Source organism: Labeo rohita, chromosome 15 (assembly GCF_022985175.1).
Source record: "Labeo rohita strain BAU-BD-2019 chromosome 15, IGBB_LRoh.1.0, whole genome shotgun sequence".
Lineage (NCBI taxonomy): Eukaryota > Metazoa > Chordata > Actinopteri > Cypriniformes > Cyprinidae > Labeo > Labeo rohita.
The window spans coordinates 12,838,293-12,857,316 of NC_066883.1; the positions used below are offsets into that span (position 1 = coordinate 12,838,293).

The 19,024-nt window shown below is 39.7% G+C and overlaps 1 protein-coding gene across 2 annotated transcripts in view; it reads left to right on the forward strand.

Annotated features, from left to right (window-relative positions):
• npas1 (neuronal PAS domain protein 1) overlaps nt 1-11,410 on the forward strand; it is a 70,081-nt gene extending 58,671 nt beyond the window's left edge. For both annotated transcript variants that reach the window (XM_051130281.1, XM_051130283.1), the window contains exons 6-12: nt 1,453-1,627; nt 2,362-2,474; nt 3,886-4,082; nt 4,307-4,413; nt 4,933-5,080; nt 8,039-8,151; nt 8,253-11,410. In XM_051130281.1, coding sequence (XP_050986238.1) covers nt 1,453-1,627; nt 2,362-2,474; nt 3,886-4,082; nt 4,307-4,413; nt 4,933-5,080; nt 8,039-8,151; nt 8,253-9,220 — 1,821 coding nt within the window. In that variant the 3' untranslated portion in view covers nt 9,221-11,410. The remainder of the gene's footprint in view (nt 1-1,452; nt 1,628-2,361; nt 2,475-3,885; nt 4,083-4,306; nt 4,414-4,932; nt 5,081-8,038; nt 8,152-8,252) is intronic.
• Nucleotides 11,411-19,024: the final 7,614 nt, after the last annotated feature.

The following is a 19,024-nucleotide window of genomic DNA, read 5'->3' on the forward strand; positions in this document are numbered from 1 at the left end:
AAGGCACACATTTCTAGTAACTGTGCAGTTAATTCTAAAAATATTTGTCCACCCCCCAAATTTGTTATGTTTATGTTTATTTCCCCAAACATGAAGAGTATGTGTTCCCTTTTGTCACTACCAAAACAATGATGACATGTTTCGGAAAAATTTATGGGATAACACCCAAAAAAAACAAAGATGTCACTACTGAAACTCCACCAAATGTTTTGGTAGTGACAATTTTAGATACTTTTTAAACTCAAAGATGCTAATCAGCACATGGTAAACTAGCACAGTTCTTAACAGTGGTACACATATAAAAATTAAATATTATGAATGAATTTGGGAATAACTCCCAAAAAAGTGTGCTTATTGCAGAAAAAGCTTTAGGGTTAGGGTTCGGGATAGCCACCTCCCAAATAAAAGTACCCAATAAATTATTATTTTAAATGTGTTAAGCTTACTGATATTTTAAATATTATTGTGTGTTTCAATAGATAATAGAAGGATCTTAGTAAACATCTATGATCTGTTGAACATATTGAATACATGTTTTTTTGGTTGTGGGACAGCAGTTTGCACCAATTCTGTAGAATGGCCCATGTATGTGTCAGTTCAATCCCATTTTTTTCTTGTGTGCAACACAAAAAAAGATGTTTTGCAGAATGTCTAGGCTGCTTTTTTTAAAACGTACAAATAAACATTTTTTTTTCCTTGAAAGTACTTAGAAGTCTGTATGATTAAGTAATTAAAAATACATCTTAAATAAATTAATACAATTATTTCCTCTGCCATTACTGCCAAATATCCTTCCTGCTTGCAATTTAAAAACATATTACTTATTACCTATTGTATAGGACAGTGATTATCAACTCAACTAGGAATGCTGGGCATTCAGATATTGTAGTTAACAATGAGGCACATTGGAGTCAAAACTTGTCAAAAGTCAATCATCTTGACCATCTTGGTCCCTTCCACTTTTGTTTGCAAGAAAAAGAGAAGCTTGGACATATTTCTGTGTTTCACAGAAGGAAAACCATACGTATTTGAATAACATGATGAGTAAATAACGTAACTTCAGAAATATAAATGAAGCGCAACGATTTGTAACATTGTTTAGTCTATATTAGTTTATGAAGCTCACCTGTTTTGAGTTTCTTATACATTTTGTAAAATGCATGCAGCAGGTAGAATATTCAGTCTAGGTCATGGTATGCTATAATTAATGTTTTATGTGTAGCATTGCTTTTATCTCTCTCTGATGTTTTCTTCCCCCTGCGTAAGGGTTTAGTAGTGTACGTGTGTACACGCATTATAAATGTAGGAATAGCTATAGACGAGCTTGAGTTTTTCAAGGTCTCTCATTGGCTGTTAGCCAATATGTTGTGATCTCTGTCATGTTTCTTATATGAATGTTACTCTGTATTGATCTGCGTGCATGTGTATTTATGTGTGTATCCGCATGCTCAGGTTGAGTTGACTGGCAGTAGCGTGTTCGATTACATCCACCCCGCGGATCATGTTGAGATGGCAGAGCGTCTTGGCATTAGGCCACACCTCCGGGCCGAGGCAGGCTGTCAAATGTCCCATGAGAGCGCTTCAAGCTCCGCCTCCACATCCTCACTGGCCGGCACTCCGGAACCAGGTAACACATCGTCAGAGGTCTAGCTTTATTCAACTTTCATTTTTCCTCGTTTCTCGACAGAATTCAGATACTCAAAAATTATACTGCAACTTTCAGAACTCAAATCCTATTAATAACTTTTTGTCATCAATAAGATACATGCATTAAAACGACCACCCACATACACTGTTTGGTGCTGGCACACCGATACCCTTCAGATCTTGTGCTGATCCAGGGCAGCCGCTCTGCAGGAAAGTGCTGTTTCTCATTTTCAAGAGGGTATTTGCATAGAAGGCTTGAAGCACAGCAGTAAAAACCGCTTGTTTCATTCTAAGGGTCAGAGAGAGGCTAGAAAATGATCATGAAAACGAAAATATGACTGTTTTTTTTTTTTTGCGCCATCTCAACCCTAATGAGAAAACTATTTTACATTTTAGCAAATTAAAAAAGAAAAGCATAAAGGTCTTCGTACATTTTTTTTTTTTTTTTGCCAAAACACAAAATAGTTCCAGGAGGGCCTGCAGTTTAGCTTCAACCCTAATTAAACACAATTGAACCAGTTAATCAAAGTCTTCAGACTCACTAAAAAATACATGGCAAGTGTGTTGGAGTTAAAATCTGTGTGACATTGGCCCTCCAGAAGTAGGATTGGATAGCTCTGGTCTAGCTGTTAATTTTTTTGTCATTTCTCTGAAAAGTTAAATATTCTTCAAATGGTGGATATCTTTGTGATGCGTGTGTGTTTTCTCCTGTAGCACCATCTAGTCCCTGTTCTCCAGTCAGTGAGTTATCAGAACGTGGCTTCTTCATCAGGATGAAATCCACCCTCACTAAGCGTGGGCTCCACGTTAAATCCTCGGGCTACAAAGTGAGTCCTTCATGTGGGACATACTGTCTTGTGTGTTAAATTGTGGCACAAATGTAAGCATTTTCTTCTGTAGTCTTAAGGCATGTGTACACAAAGACAAATGTTCAGTGTGAAAATTCTGTATGAGAAACATTTGAATTTAAATAAATGTCTGGTAATTATGGAAGCCAATTTCCGCCACTGAATAAAGAATAAACAGTATTGCATGATACAAACTCACAATTCTGAGAAAAAATTAACAGTTGCTAGATATAAACTTACAATTCTGAAAAAAGGTCTGAATTTTATATTTTAAGTCTGAGTTTACATCTTGCAACTGTTACTTTTTTTCTCAGAATTGATCATTTATAATATCAGAATTTCAAGATATAAACTAGCAATTCTGAGAAATAAGTAACAGTTGTGAGACAGTTCTGAGGAAAGTCTGAATTCTATATTTTAAGTCTGAGTTTATATTTCGTAACTGTTACTTTTTTCTTAGAATTGCTAGTTTATATCTCATAATTCTGACTTAACTTACAATTGTGTTACTGTCAGAATCGCAAGATATAATATAGCAATTCTGAGAAAAAAAGTAAAAGTTGCAAGTTATGAACTCACAATTCTGAAAAAAGGTCTGAATTTTATATTTTAAGTCTGAGTTTATATCTCAGAACTGTTACTTTTTTTCTCAGAATTGCTAATTTATATCAATTCCAAGACATAAACCAGCAATTCTGAGAAATAAGTAACAGTTATGAGATATAAACTCACAATTCTAAATAAAGTCTGAACTTTAAGTCTGAGTTTATATCTCACAACTTACTTTTTTCTCAGAATTGCTCATTTATATCTCACAATTCTGACTTGCAATTGTGTTTTAAAGTCAGAATTGCAAGATATAAATCATCAGTTCTGAGAAAAAAGTAACAATTGCAAAATATAAACTCACAATTCTGAATAAAGTCTGAATTTTATATTTTAAGTCTGAGTTTATATCTCACAACTGTTACTTTTTTCTCAGAATTGCTTGTTTTTATCAATTGCAAAACATAAACTAGCAATTCTGAGAAATAAGTAACTGTTGTGAGATATAAATGAGCAATTCTAAATAAAGTCTGAATTTTATATTTTAAGTCAGAATTACATTTTTTTTTTTAATTTTTATTCAGTGGGCTTCCATAGTTAATGCATCTGTTCAAAGCAGCACAAAGACTCTCATGCCATCAAGGGGTGTCAGATTATTTTACGAAGACATGTTCTAATGTCTTTCTGATTCAATTATGAATAATGCTAGCCAACCATTAAGCAAGGGGCACATGGAATGTGATTGGGAACCGTTGGACTAGCATATTAGCATTTACCCATTTTTTTTAATTGAATGATCCATAACATAAACATAAACTGAACTGCTCATTTGATTTCTTATCAGGTGATTCATGTGACAGGTCGGATTCGGTGTCGGCCAGCCCTGGTGCCAGGCTCCTCCCGCCCCTTGCATCGACCAATGGGATTGGTCGCTCTGGCTCATACGCTTCCGCCCTCCACGCTCAATGAAGTGCGCATGGAAAGTCACATGTTTGTCTTCAGAGTCAACATGGACCTGCAGGTCACCTACTGTGAGAACAGGTCAGAACCTCCCAGCATGCCTTTCAGATACAGTAACTTCTGCTACCTTTGCTATAATGTTTGCCCAAAATTGGTGTAAATGATAATGTGTGCCAAATATGAGTTGTTGCACCAACAATACATCTCAAGCCTGTGGAACAGAATTATACTACATGGCTAAAAGTATGTTTCACAATTCTCTCCAAATAAAACCACTTACATGTATAATTGTATGGGGTTTGTAGGATTACAGAGTATATGGACTTTAGCCCAGCTGAGGTGGTTGGACATACCTGTTATCACTTCATCCATGCAGAAGACCTGGACACCATCAGGCAGAGCCATGAAGACTGTAAGCCATCTCTAAAAAAATTGTATTCCACATCAAACATCTCTCACAAAGTTTTATATTACATAAAATAAACCATATTCATGTACTTTTATTTATTAGTATTCATTGCATGTCATGAACTCACATGTTGGATTTTATTTTCTCTTAATGAACAGACTACTAGCTTTTACCTAGATTGTAGGATGATAAAGAAATATGAAGAGCTTTAGTGAGGGTGGCAGCATAAAAGGTGGATAATAAAGTAATGGGATGGCAAAAGATTTTTTTAGTTCATCATTAAAAAACAGCTGTATCTGTTTTGTCAGTTTAAGAGCCTTAGGCTGCTGTTTATATTTTACATTTTGACAACAGCGCCCCCTAGCCAAATAAACAAATTGTGTAACTCTTCTCCACATCCAGATTTAATTTTAATTTTTTTTTTTTTTTGTTAGCCATCTTATGTGTTTTTTTGGATGTTAAAATCTTTAACCAGACTCCTTAACTAACTCAATATGCATTTTTTTAATCAATCTTTCTTAGTGCTGCGGAAAGGACAGGTTGTAACAGGGTATTATCGCTGGCTGCAGAGGAGAGGAGGGTATCTGTGGATTCAGTCCTGTGCCACCGTGTCCATTAACCACAAAGCGCCCCACGAGCGTAACGTTATCTGGGTCAACTATGTGCTCAGGTCAGCTTCTTAGTGACCTTGCGTGTTTGTGTTTTTGAGTGTTGTGCTACAGTATAAAAAATGTTAATGTGCTGAGAGTTTCCACCGAGGCCCTCGCAATCGCTCTTCCTCTCCATCTGTCTACAGTAATCTTCATCACACAAGCGCACACGTTCAAAGAAGTCAGACAAAAACAAGAAAAAAATTGGCTGAATTTCAGTAATAATTGGACTGGTGATATATAATTACACCAAATGGATGTCAAAATTTTCTGGCTGAATGGTGTTTTAGTTAATTAGCTTTGTAATTACGATAGCTAATTAACTTCTATAGCACCCTGCTGGAGCCATGTTCATGTTCAGAAGGGCTTTTCTAGTGTGTGTGTCTTTGTGTGTGTGTGTGTGTGTGTGTTTGGAAGCGGTATCACAAATGAGTACCTCTCTGACCGTGCTGTTAATCTCTGTGAGGAGGAAAGTATAGCTGTGTTCCAAAATCTAGTGAACTGTGTTGCTGCCTGTGACTGATTTGGAACATTCTACATAATCTGCAGTGGTCATTTACTTGCACCAGAAGAACAGCAGTTCTGCTGCACAGCACATGACAAATTCTGTTTAGCATCCTAAAGGAGAAGTCCACTTCCAAAACAAAGATTCACATATAATGTACTCACCCCATTGTCATCCAAGATGTTCATGTCTTTCTTTCTTCAGTCGTAAAGAAATTATGTTTTTCTGAGGAAAACATTTCAGGATTTTTCTCCATATAGTGGACTTTTATGGTGCCCCGATTTTGAACTTCCAAAATGCAGTTTAAATGCGGCTTCAAACGATCCCAAATGCGGTTGTCATTCGAGAAAGAAGGGCGATCCCAGCCGAGAAAGAAGGGTCTTATCTAGTGTAACGATCGGTTATTTTCATAAAAATAATACAATAATATATATAAAATAATACAATAATACTGGTATTACTCTCCTTGAACTTTGTGTATTCTAGCTCAAGACAGTTAGGGTATGTCGAAAAACTCAGACCGTATTTTCTCTCTCGACTTTAAAATTGTCCTATATCCTATATATGTCCTATGTCCTATATATATTTTACTTTTTTTTGTTAAGTGTGTTTGATCTTCTTTGCATGTTTACTTTGCAAAGACTGAGTCGGTACTTCTGCAGCGATGTAGGGCGATTTTGAAATGATTTTTGAAGTTGAGGAAGAAAATATCTTTGCCACGAGTTTTTCGACATACCCTAACTGTCTTGAGCCAGAATACACAGAGTTTAATGAGAGCAAGGCACGAGCGTTTGAGCATTTGATTTTTAGGCTCAAAAAGGCTAAAAGAAATTGTTTGCGATAATGACAGCTGTTTACATAGCTTCTTAGTGAACTATGGCTCTGTGTAGAAATGCTGCTACATCTGATAGCACGTGAAAATATCACATTTAATAACATGTTTTTACTCCAAACTCACTTCATAACGTCAGTTGAGTGTTTGAAATAAATCCTTCTGTGAGAGATGTGGCTTTTTAGACAGAATAAGGCGCAAATAGTATTCATAGTATTCTACGCAGTGATAAAGGCATTGTATTATTATATACTGTATAACACGGAAAATTATAATAAGAAGAACTCAGATAAACTATACATTGTCGTAGTCGTGTGTTCATTAGTCACGCTGAATCAATGAAGTTTAATCATCACATTAAGCTATATCGCAATTCTTGTGTTTCCATTCCGCAAATTTAAGATCTCTTAAAATCATAAAAAAGTCTTTGTTGTACCATTTAAGACTTTTTATGGCCTTAAATTTGATACAACTAAATTTAAGACTTGTTAAGGACCTTTGGAAACCCTCTGTTCAGTGATTAAAAAAAAGATGCCAAATCATAAAATAAACTACAACAAGGAAAAAAACATATAAATACACTAACAAGATGAGATGTTGCCTCAGAATTTGCCAAACAAGTTACTTCAAAGTCAATAAAACAAAAGTAGTGTCAGATCTTTTTTATGTATTGTATATCCAAGTGAAACAGACTATCGAAAAAGAAAAAAGTAGAGCGAGGACTTTGTTCAGCTCATTAGTTGGTGTTCAGACAGATACAGATCTGAATGTGAGCCTACATTCAGATTGTAAGAAAGTGGCAGAATTTAAGCAGATGACTTAAAATTAACTGCCATTAATTACTCACCCTCATGTTGTTCTAAACCCGTAAGACCTTCAGTCATCTTCAGAACACAAATTAAGACTTTTTTTATTAAATCCAACCACGTTCAAGGCCCAAACAGGTACCAAGAACATAGACAAAACAGTCCATGTGACATCAGTGGTTTAGTTGTAATTGTATGTGTCACCCTAGCATCATTTTGGAGAGTATCATGATGCATACGTGCGCTTTCCTCGCTTGTAAACAAGCCGCACTTTGTTTACGTTTAGAGGAAAGTGTGTGTATGCATCGTGATACTCTCCAAGTCATTATGTTTGTTTTCTTTGCGCACAACATGTTTTCTTGTAGCTTCATAAAATTACAAATGAACCACTGATGTCACATGGACTATTTTGTTGATGTTCTTGATAACTTTCTGGGCCTTAAACATGGTTGTACCCTTGCTGTCTGTGGGGTCAGAGAACTATTGGACTTCATCGAAAACATCTTAATTTGTGTTCCGAAGATAATAAAAGGTCTTACGGGTTTGGAACAACATGAGGGTGAGTAATTAATGACAGAATTTTCATTTTTGGATGAACTAACCCTTTAAAGTGCTGTCTAGGTAGGCAGCTCACTTATGCTTTGGAACAGGTACTATATGAAATCCCAGTACTATCCAAATTAGCATTTGTACAACTTCCTGTTGCGTGATTCAGCCATGCTAAATGATTGGAGAACACTGTGTTAACCTGTGGTGCAGAGTTTAGCATTTAGACTGTTAAATGTGTAAAGCTCCCCAAGGTAAACTGCTCACACTCTTTCATCTGTATTTTCAGTCGACCAGAGCTGGCAGACATGCCTCTGGACTTATTACAACTCCCAGAAAGCCTGAGGGCAGAGCGGCTTCAAGCAAGCTCCTCCCCACGCGACACCTCTCCAAAGGCACAAGGTATGCTTTTGGCCCCACACGCAATTATCCATACACACACTGGTAATACATGGTCATACATTACTCAACAGCCCAAATGAGCAGAGTTTTCTTTACTCCAGGCTCCACAGGGACACAGCCATTGAAAGGCAGGACTGAGACAGACCACAAAGGGAAGGAAGCGTTCTCGCATACTGCTGCTAGCCAATCGGAGAACACCAGGAAGCGGTCACACCAGTCTGACCCTGAAAGCGGTCCTTCTGAGGTGAGGAGGCGGATGGAGGTGTTCCGGCAAAGAGAGGACAGCCCATGTACCTCCTCGGACCAAGCCAGTGACAGCGAGGCAGAAGAAGACGATGAGAGAGAGAGCGAGTGGGATCACAACCCCACCAGCAAACGGGTGAAGAGCGAAGAGGGGCCTTTGAAACAAGGCAACGGGGCCAATGGAGCAGGTAAGATCCACAACGGCCGCGCAGTGATCCAGCATCTTAAGAGTGTGGTGACCAGTTCCGGGTCGAATATCAAGACTGAACAAGAAGTAATGGGAACAAGTGTAGGCGCAGGTTCTGGGAGGCGCTGGAGCCAAGCTCAGCCTAGCAGTGGAGGAACCAATGGTAGCAGTCCACCTTCTCAACCTCAAAACTCTACCCCGACAGAAGCTCCACCCAAGGGTCTGTTCAACCCACCCTCCCCAACTCTGTCGCCACCAATTCCTGCCTCGTCCCTGCCCAGGGATGACCGGTCCATCCATGGAGGGCGTGCTCCGGATTTCGAACTACTGCAGAGACTGACTGCAAGTGGGGCTGCAGGACGTGTGCTCTTTCACCCTTTGGCTCTCGGCCCACAGGGGCCTCAGAGTCTCTATGCTCCCAGCACTATTCGCTACGCCCCACCTGAGATGCCTACAGCTCACGCTGAAGGGCACCGCTCAGACCATGTGGCCAAAACTCCCGCTTTCTTTCCCCACTTGCAAAGGATCGCATCTCTGCCTCCCTTCAGTGGTTTTTCTCCAGCTGAACCCACTTTTCCTCCAACTCTGCCCTTCTGTATGAACGGACTGAGGGGGGCAGCAGGGACAGATGAGGATTGAGGGACAAAGAGAGAAAAAAAAAAAATCTAAAGAGAGCTGGAAGAGGTCGTAAAGGACGGCACAATGTCGAGAGAGGAACTGCAGAAGAACTTGGATGTTTTCAAACAGTCTTCCTAGCATCCTCTCCAGACTTTTCTCTGTTAATTTGTTAGTGTGTCTTCCTCTCTCTGGACAAGCAGTCAAAGCCATAATGAACATATGAAGGACATCATGCAACTTACACACAGGGGCCATCTTTGAGGCCTAAACCACTGGGAATACAGGGCCGTCATTGGGAAAGAAAGCCGAGGACGTTGTCCTGGGTTGTTTGATGAGGGTTGCAGGGTTCTCTTTGGCCCCTAGAGAGATGGGCCCACCTATACATTTTTTTCCAATTAACCACGAATTTAAGCAACCACACAGGAATATGCAAGTATGGACAAAAGCAGAATGGCGGCAATTGCCAAATAAGACATTCCTACGGAAACAACTCATAAGAAAGCACAGTCCACAACTCCCTGACTGTCAGAGGGGTCGTACTGAAAATAAAGATTAGAACTTTTGAACAGTGTAGAATTTTCATTTTTGTATTAAAAAAAGAATTGTCTTTAAACATCTAAAAAAAATCACTTGAAAAATAATTAATTCAAGGTCATAGCCATATATAGATGCCATACATGCAAATGCTCCAAAAGATTTTTTTCCACAAGTCATGAGCAAATATCATGGACTAATCTTCTTATAAGAAATTTGGGGGTTTTGGCGGGGTGGTGGGGATGGTTATGTGTGTCTATTTGTCATGTATCATGTCCAAGCACTTATAGTATATTGTTGCATACACGTAGCACTTCATCCATGGCCAGACATTCTAGTTCTTCTACTGTAAAAACCACAAGAATTAAGTTTACAATAGATGTGCCAGAAATGTGCCGATGATTCCGGAAAACTAAAGTGTGGAGAACATTGTCTGTTATATAACGGTGTAATGTTTTATTTTCAAATTTTAAAATGCCCACTGGACAAATAAAACAAGCCTTGTCATAAACATGTCCAGGTCATATTTCACTCCAAAATCCAAAGAAATTAATTCTATTTTGCCTGAGCAACATTCACTATAAATTTTAATTGCTGTAATGCAAAAAGTACTTACATTTAGTGAAAAATCACCAAAAAGAATAATGGAAATCACAACAAAAACAGGTAAAACAAGTAGACACTTGCTGAGTAGTTTTAGGGCTTTTTTTGTTTGTTTTTTTAATTTTGGGGTAAAATATTACCGTGACACAGCGAGATTCACCCCACTATGTGACACTGTTCCAAAACCTAGTGAGCTGCATAGCATTGTAAGTAGTCTTACATGCTTCTGATGTGAGACATAGACAGTAAACCGGAGATACCTCACTTTGGCCAGATTCTAAGTCTCCTTTCACTGAAGATCCCAAGATGCACTGCAGTATGATGTATTTGTTGTGCTCGAAGTATTGTTAGCTCAGAAACACACTAACATCAGATTATTGAAAACAAAGAGTCTTCCTTTGTGTACTTTTTGTTTGTAGACAGTACAAAGTAAGGCAGCTCATTAGATTTTGGAGTCAGGATATAAAACAATAACGTCTATGTACTTTAAAGATGTAAAAATCAATGAAACCATATGGGCACCTTTCATGAGGATGAATAGATGACAAAAAATTCAATTCTTTTCAGGTTGTAGTCACTAAAGTAGATTTATGAACAAAAAAATGGATGTCATAAGTGGACCACAAAAACTATATTAAGAACTGATAACTGATGTAACTACACTGAAGATAACAGAATGTGGTTTAAGCAGCAACTGATTACAGGAGTGCAGATACAAGATTCACCATGTGAACATTTTCTAGGTTTTTTGTTGTTTTTTTGTGTATGCGGGTTTCTCTGCCCATGCAGTATTACCAGATATGATGGTTTTCAGTAGCACTAAACGATATGAGATGATTTTTATTTGTATTTGTGATCGAGGGTGAATGTGTAAATAGTTGAGAGAATCAGTTCTGAAACATCAGCACGAGTTGGTGTTCCCTTAACCTTTACCATCACTGTGATTCTAACTTCTTTATGATGAGATGTTTGTGAAAATACAGCACCATGAGCATTCAATGAAAATGATACACTGTAAAAATGATTATTATGATAATCCAAACCACAATAATAAACTCTATTCCAATAATGGAGCATTTCTTTGTGCTGTCATTTTGTCCTTTTGCATATACAAACATGACCTGTCAGGTTTGCTGGTGGTTCATGAATAAAGAAATTTAAAAGGGTTTGGGACAACATGAAGGTGAATAAATGATGACAATCGAAACTAAAATTAAAATGCCATCATGTACTCACCTTCATGATCCAAATCCACAACAAATTTATAACAAATTTTTTGTTATACAGACTCAATAAAAAAATTTATTGGTTTACATAATCTGGATAAAAGCCCATTTTCTAGTCACTCTTTTAACAGAGAAAAAGGACTAAGTATTAGGGTCAACCGATTATCGGCCTGGCTGATATTAAGCATTTTTTATGATTATCGATATTGGTCATTTTCAAAATCGATTTGCTGATAAAATAATTTAGATGCATTTAAAGAAAGTTTTTGTTATACTTAATTTTGACATTTTATTTTTATACCAGACATATGTATCGGTTCAAAATATCGGTTATCTGTCTACTTGATCTAACAATCGGAATTGACATCGGCCCTGAAAAACACATGCCGGTCGACCCCTACTAAGTATATGAAAGTGTTTTATTTGTCTTGTGCGACTAGATCACAGTAAGATGAACTGAGATCAGTCTGTGAAAGAAGACTAATTCAGACCAATGTTGTGAACCAAATCAAGCAGTTCATTATATTCAAGATGTGACTCAAAAGAATCATTTGTTCACCAATCGTACATCACTACTTCTGTGCCAAAGAGGTGGATTTTAAGCATTTTAAGCAGGATTTTAATGACAACAATGGATTCTCACATAAAGTATACTATTAAGGGTCTTTTTACATCCATTTTGAAGCCTTGAAAAGTTCTTTCCTCATTCACTGTAAATGCATGAAAAGGTTCAACCAGCACATTGTTTAAAATGTCTAGTTTGGTGTTTTTAAAAAACTAAGTACAGGCTTGAAGTGACGCGAGCGTGACAGAATTCATTTTTGACAGAGTGATCCTTTTAAGAATAGCCTAAAAATACAATGGCAAAAAAGTACACCAGTTGCATGCTTGGAAACTTTAAAACATTTGAAGTCGCTGTCTTGAATGGCGTGAAGGGGATTGCTTTTGGATTTGAAAAGTGAACATTCAAAAGGGATTAACAATCAGCTATTATCTTGTGTAAATTTTGTAATCCACACCGGTCCATGTTAACAAGTTCAAAAGAAGAGGAAAAGAAAGGAAAGATGAAAGAACATGGATCGGATTGATGTGATAAGCTGCTTTAACAACAGCTCCCTCTGGGAGCACATGTAAGCTACCCAACTCTGTCAACTCTTCCGCTCCGCTCACAATAAAGCCTTTTGATTGGCGTTCATCATAATCCGTGTACAGATTCATAACTCTGGCTCTGTGTCTTTGAAGCGGAGTCGGTGAGCGGCCTGCTGTCAGAGTAATAGGCCGGAGGGTCGAGACAAAGGCAGACGTTGTGATTGAAACGCGGAGCGTGCTGGTGTTAGCGATGGTGTTGTGTTGTTTCAAGAAACCCCAGGGAGGGGCTCTGACATTGAAGACGGGTTAAAACCTGTTTTACATTCAAGTGGCAGGCCTCAGTTCATTAGTGTGAGGATCATTCCCTCTTGACGACTAAAGGAATTGCATACTAAAGAAGCCGAGTTGTTGGGGAGAAAAGGCGAATGGCCGAACCGTGTGCGTGCGCATACGATAACTCGACTGTGACCCGAAGTTTCTCCTCTAAAATATCCTCCACGGCCATCTCTTAAGAGCAGACTGACATGTAAACAGGAATTAGTACCTTTTATGGCTAATTTTGGCAATAAACAGGGAAACCACTGCGGTTTTCGGTGATCCTGTGCTGCAAATTCACATATTGCCACAATAACTAATTAAGTCGGGTTTAACGTACTGGTTACTCATGATGGAAATGCCGCGTTGTGCGATTATAAACTCAGTTCATGTAACGCAGGTGTGTGAAGTCTGGCTTGTGGGGATGTGTGTTTGGGCGCTGTGCCCTTTAGCCGTGTGGCGGCCCCTGTAGACGCCCTGAATTTGAAGCAGAGCTGCGTGCGCTGAGGGAGAGACAGACAGACCGCGGGCCTACTGCACTGAGACACGCCCGGAATCAGTAACTAACGAACTGCACCAAAACACCAGAGAACAAGGAGGAGTTGGAGAATAGGCAAGAAAAGGATGGAGAATGTCTGACAAGTTTTCATTTCCTCTTCAGCTCTGAGCATTGAGGAGTAAATAACTACAAGCAGCAATGACTACACCTGTGGCATACAGGTGTAATTACATTTATTAGTAGTATTACAGTAGCTCAGAGTTTTTCTAAAGACAGTTTTTTTTGAGTATAGGTGCAATCACATTTATTATTGCACATCAAAATTTTGTAGGCGAAATCTAGTAATTTCAATTGGAATAAGCCTGATATGGAATCACGCATTTTTCACGCAAATTCGGCATGCTTACCAATAGAAAGATGCTCAGTTTGAAAGTGACTTTTAAGTGTTACGACACAACATACAATATTTGTGAAATGTCGCTAATGTGATCACACTTTAAGAGAAGCAGGAAAAAAGTACTGTTATATGTAAAGCACATCTTTACATCCAGGCAAACAAACATGCTTTCCTGAAATGTCTGACTGTAATGAATCCGTTTGTTCAGTAAATCAGTGATGCAAGTTAATTGCCCAGTTTCCTGAACTAATATGATTCGCACGCAAATACTTACAAGCCTACGGCAGTATAAAACGCAGCGAGAGTGACAATTGCCTCAGAATCTAAGACTGAACCCTGCACTTATGATTGAGCAGCGAGCCTAGCAATCTTCGCAATGTCTCGTTCCCACTCTCAGGGAACTGAGGTTACGACAGTTCCCTGTAGCTAAAAAGCCTGTAGCTAATAGGTAGACCAAAGAACATCTAAACTGAGGTATACCAAATTAGCATATCTGTTCTGAGCTTCGCCGTCATGCGAGGTCAACGGCTCAGAAGACAGAGCGTCGAAAGAAATGACCTGCGCTTTGAAGGGCTGTAGAAAAAGATTCAGGCACATAGGCCGATCTCGGCCAGAGAGTAACATTGCAGTTGCTAGGCCCAAAGCGAATACAATTGTTCTTCACTGACAGTGCATGCAAATTTCCTATGCTGAGGAAAGGGCAAGAAGCAGAGCAATTTTGAGGGAAAGCAACAGTTCACGGTAGACTCCCATTATCTAGCCTGTGCTGCAGAAAACGTAGAACATCCGACAAAGGACAGCTCGCCGGGTCGATATCTCTATCACAGCACTATTTCACTCCCTGTTTGCATACAGACGCCTAGCAGAAGGCACATGGGGAGCCAGGGTGCTTAGCCCCTTTAGTACCCCTGTTTTTTCTGAGAAACAGAAACATGAACATTGCATTTGTCGCCTGCAGGAGCAGGGGGAACACAATGCAGGATGCAGTGCTTGGGGGCCAAGCTCTCTCCTCCTCTTTGCTGGTCCGTCAAGACAAAGGCTTGACATCTGAGAGTGGTCCACTGTCATGGCGAGGGTTCCTCCTCTGTCCGTTGTGCCTTTTTCTGGATCCCGTCCACTACTTGCGGCAAACATTTGGCTCACATCGAGGAGTGGTGGAGGACATGGTGGGCTGCTTAGCCGATCTCTGAGCAGAGCAGGCAGCCGAAAAGAAGTGTGATCTTTAAGGCTGGTGTGATTCATCACACACTTTTGCACTTCAGAGAATCACTCAACATCCAACTCCACGTTGTCACTGAAGTGGCTGGAAGGAGTGATCAGTGCAGTGATGAGTTCCTTACGGTCTGAGTCCTTCAGGTCTGCTAGAGTCAGCCACAGATGCCTGTGAAGGACTAACATGAACCCCACGGAAAGCCCCAATGGCTTTGTCGCCATTAGCACAAAGTCCATCACCTCGTGCAGGTCTCTCACTGCATCCAAGCTCATGTTGCCACTGCCCAGGGACTGCAGGAGCTTTGTGAGGCACAGCGACTGTCTCCATGATGAAGGGCATGAGCACGTAACCATGGGCCTCCGTCCCATCCTTGTAGGAGAACACGACCTATGTGCCTACTGGGGTGCAGAACATGATTTCACCACCTGTTTGTGAAAATCAGCCCAGTCCTTTTCTGATGCAGAGATAGACATGGACTCTTCATCTGTCCCAGGGCCAAATGAAATGATGTCTGCGATGGAGGGAGGGGGGCAAAGGCTCTCATTTGTGAAAAGGACTGCTGAAAGGGGCGACGACAAAGAACGACGGCCCTGGGCCGAGACGTCACTGTCACCTCTAAGGAGTGGAGGGCCCACCAGCGGTTCGCTGACAGCAGTGTGCCTTGTTCTTGTAGGACCACAAGTGATGCTCCTCCGAGTCCTCAAAACGCACGTCGGCAACTTAGCACAGTGCACGCAGCTGGACTCGAAAACACTGCGTCAGCGTAGAACAGGCCCAGGCAGGCGATGCAGTGGTTGTGCAAGTCCGGCAGGTCAATGGGGCAAATTCAGCAGAAAGTAGCCATCGGATGTAGTGAAGAAGCTGTCTTGTCTTCTGGTGCATCTGTGACGATGACAGCATGAAGGAGAAGATTCTCAGGCAATTGTTGCATATTATACCGTCACATTTTATATTGCTACACAGGCTTGTCATACGATTGCTACGCAGTATTTGCATACGATTTGCATAGATTAGCGACAACTGGCCAGTTTATTAAACTGGCGTTATCCTATAGGAGTTCAGGATTTCAGAGAAGAGGAGGAGCTTGCAATGCGAATGTGCAATGTGAGTGAACACTCGAAAGGGTACCATGTAGCTCAGCTTATCCAATGGATTCCCAAAGAAATGAATCTTGTGAATCATTCCACGTCAGTGAATCAAAAGTATAGCTCACACCTTACCAGGGGTGCAAAGGGAGCAGAAATTTCCATAAACTTTCCAGAATTTTTGCAAACTTTTGGAAAGAATCCAGAAATTTATTGGAAATTGTCTGCCCCTTTGCAACCCTACACCTTACCGTAGGTATGGCCAATGTCAATCCTGGAGTGCCACTATCCTGCAGAGTTTAGCTCCAACCCTAATCAAACAGACCTGAACAAGCTAATCAAGGTCTTCAGAATTACTAAGGGCCATAGGAAGGTGAGGGTTTTTTTCAGGGTTGGAGCTAAACTCTGAAGGACATCGGCACTCCAGGACTGACGTTGCCTATCCATGCTTTACTGTGATGCTCATAAGATCTACAACAGTGCACAGACTTGTTCATATAACATAAAATGCACAGTTAAAGATAGTGATGTGAAACACAGCTTTGTGAAACTTCAGAACCTTTTCAAATTATTTGTTTTGAACCAGTGAATTTAGTGTATCAAACTGCCAAATGATTTCAATAAACAAAACCTGGGTTTTTAATCACATTAAATAGATTACACATACAACAAACCATTTGCAGTTGGTTAAAAGGTGTTTTTATACATATTCTGTTGTGTTTTAGTTGCATTTACATGTGGTGTTTGTTTTTAAGTCCTACACTGAACCGTTCTGAGAAGCAGTTGGTTATATGCTGCGTTCACACCATATTATAATTACTGTAATTTCGAGATGACAACTTGTGACGTTCTACTCTGAGCTGTTCATGTCCTCGGACTCGGAATTATGCTTTTCTATGGCAACACTATCAATGCCTAAACAGAGCCTACGTCGGTCAGGTGGTACAGCGGTCATGTGGTACAAGTTGTAGCCCTCAGAAGCCTCCCAGTTCACTAGTTGTAATTACGAGTTCTACGAGGACGTGAACACTTTTTACAAGTTGGAATCTCATAATTACGGGAATTCCGATATGGCGTGAACGCAACTTTAACTCTAGAACATTCCGAGTTTACAAGTTGTAATTATGAGTTCAGGAGCAAGTGAGGGCCTTGGCGTTGATAGCGTTGCCATAGAAATACATAATTCAGATTATGTAAAAGTAGAATGTCACGTGTTTTCATCTCAGAATTACAAGATGGCGTGAATGCAGCACCAGTTCACAAGTTGTAATTAAGAGTTCTATGAGGACGTGAACACTTTTTACAAGTGAATCTTGTAATTACGGGAATTCCAATATGGCGTGAATGCACAAGCTTCGAAAAGGTTTGTTTTCCCAGTCCTACTTCCAAAGAGTGAATCATTTTGCAAAGCAATTAACTCAATCGATTCATATTTTCAAAAAGCTTTGTTTCTGCCATCAGTAGTTAAAAACAGAAATGTTAATCTTGTCAGTAGTGTTTAATAAATGAATAAATGTTGCCATACTTTTTGTGCTTTCAGTACTACTTAAGGTAGAGTTTGCGTTTCGGTTCTTCGCATATTTGAAGGACCACAACGATGTTGCACTGCATTTTATCAACGTAGATCAGCATTACTGTCTTAGAAGTTATGTAAAATATACTAGTGAGTTTTAAAAAGCGGTCTACGCAATAATTAACTCACTTACCTGTCCAACAGAAAAAGGGTTTGTGCGTCACTACTTAAGCCCCGTTCACACTCCAAGCGACAGGCAGCGACAAAGCGACACGATCCCATTCATTTCAACGGAGAGCTGGCGATTTCTGGTGACAAGAGCTACATCGAGCTACAGCGACCGTTGGCGACCGGATGGGGCGTGTCCAGCGACGCAACAAAGTTCAGAATCCCTCAACTTTATGCAAATGAAGAGCGACTTTCGGGAGCGACAGCCAATAGGAAAGAAGACAGTAGAGCTCATGTGATCGTTCTCCTCTCTCAGCCATAGATAAACATACTCAATGAAAAAAAGTAGGCTCTGCTTCTCATTCGTTTTTGTTTGTTTGTACAGATTTAATTTATATTTATATTATATTTAGTCTTTTGCCTCCAAAATGTTTGTATGTAGCGGCAAGAAACCTGATTCGCTGTCAAGGCAACCAGTAGTGAGAACGCCCACTAGCAACCTCGTCGCCAGCCACAGAAGTCGCTGCTAGTGTGAACGCAGCTTTAGGATTCTGTTCGTCATCTTTTCACATTGTAAGCCAGCCGTGCTGATTACGCTCGTTTTTGATCTGCTGCTTTGTCTGTACAGATTCTCCCGTTTTGTATCCTCAATGAGCGTGAGGATTCTCTCTTACGTTTATATAAAATATATAAATGAAAACACTTTTTTGTAGAAAGCTAGTATGAGTACAATCTTCATCTTAGGTGAGCATACACCATTCAGATGACTGAAAACAAACAATTTATTTTTGAATGTGTGAGACCTTTTAAAACAGAACCATTTGTGTTTTTTGATACAAAAATCGAACCCCCCTCCCCCAAACACACGCACACACATCTTGTATTTATTTTTATTTTCTTAGCCTACCTGTGTTTAAATGAATCAAATTTATTTGATGCTGTCACATTACCCAAATCAATAAAGACTACAAAATATACTGTTTACATTTTTAAAAATACTTTCTTTATATTTTCTAGAAACTTGTCATGTACGTATACCTTTCTTTAGGCCTATAGCTGGTGTCTGGACTGTAGTTTTAACTAGAGCTGTAATCTGCAACAGTCAGCTTGTTAACCTCTAAAGCCACTAACATGACATTTCCATCTTAAGTGGCGGCGTTGAATTCACGCCACCTTAAACATC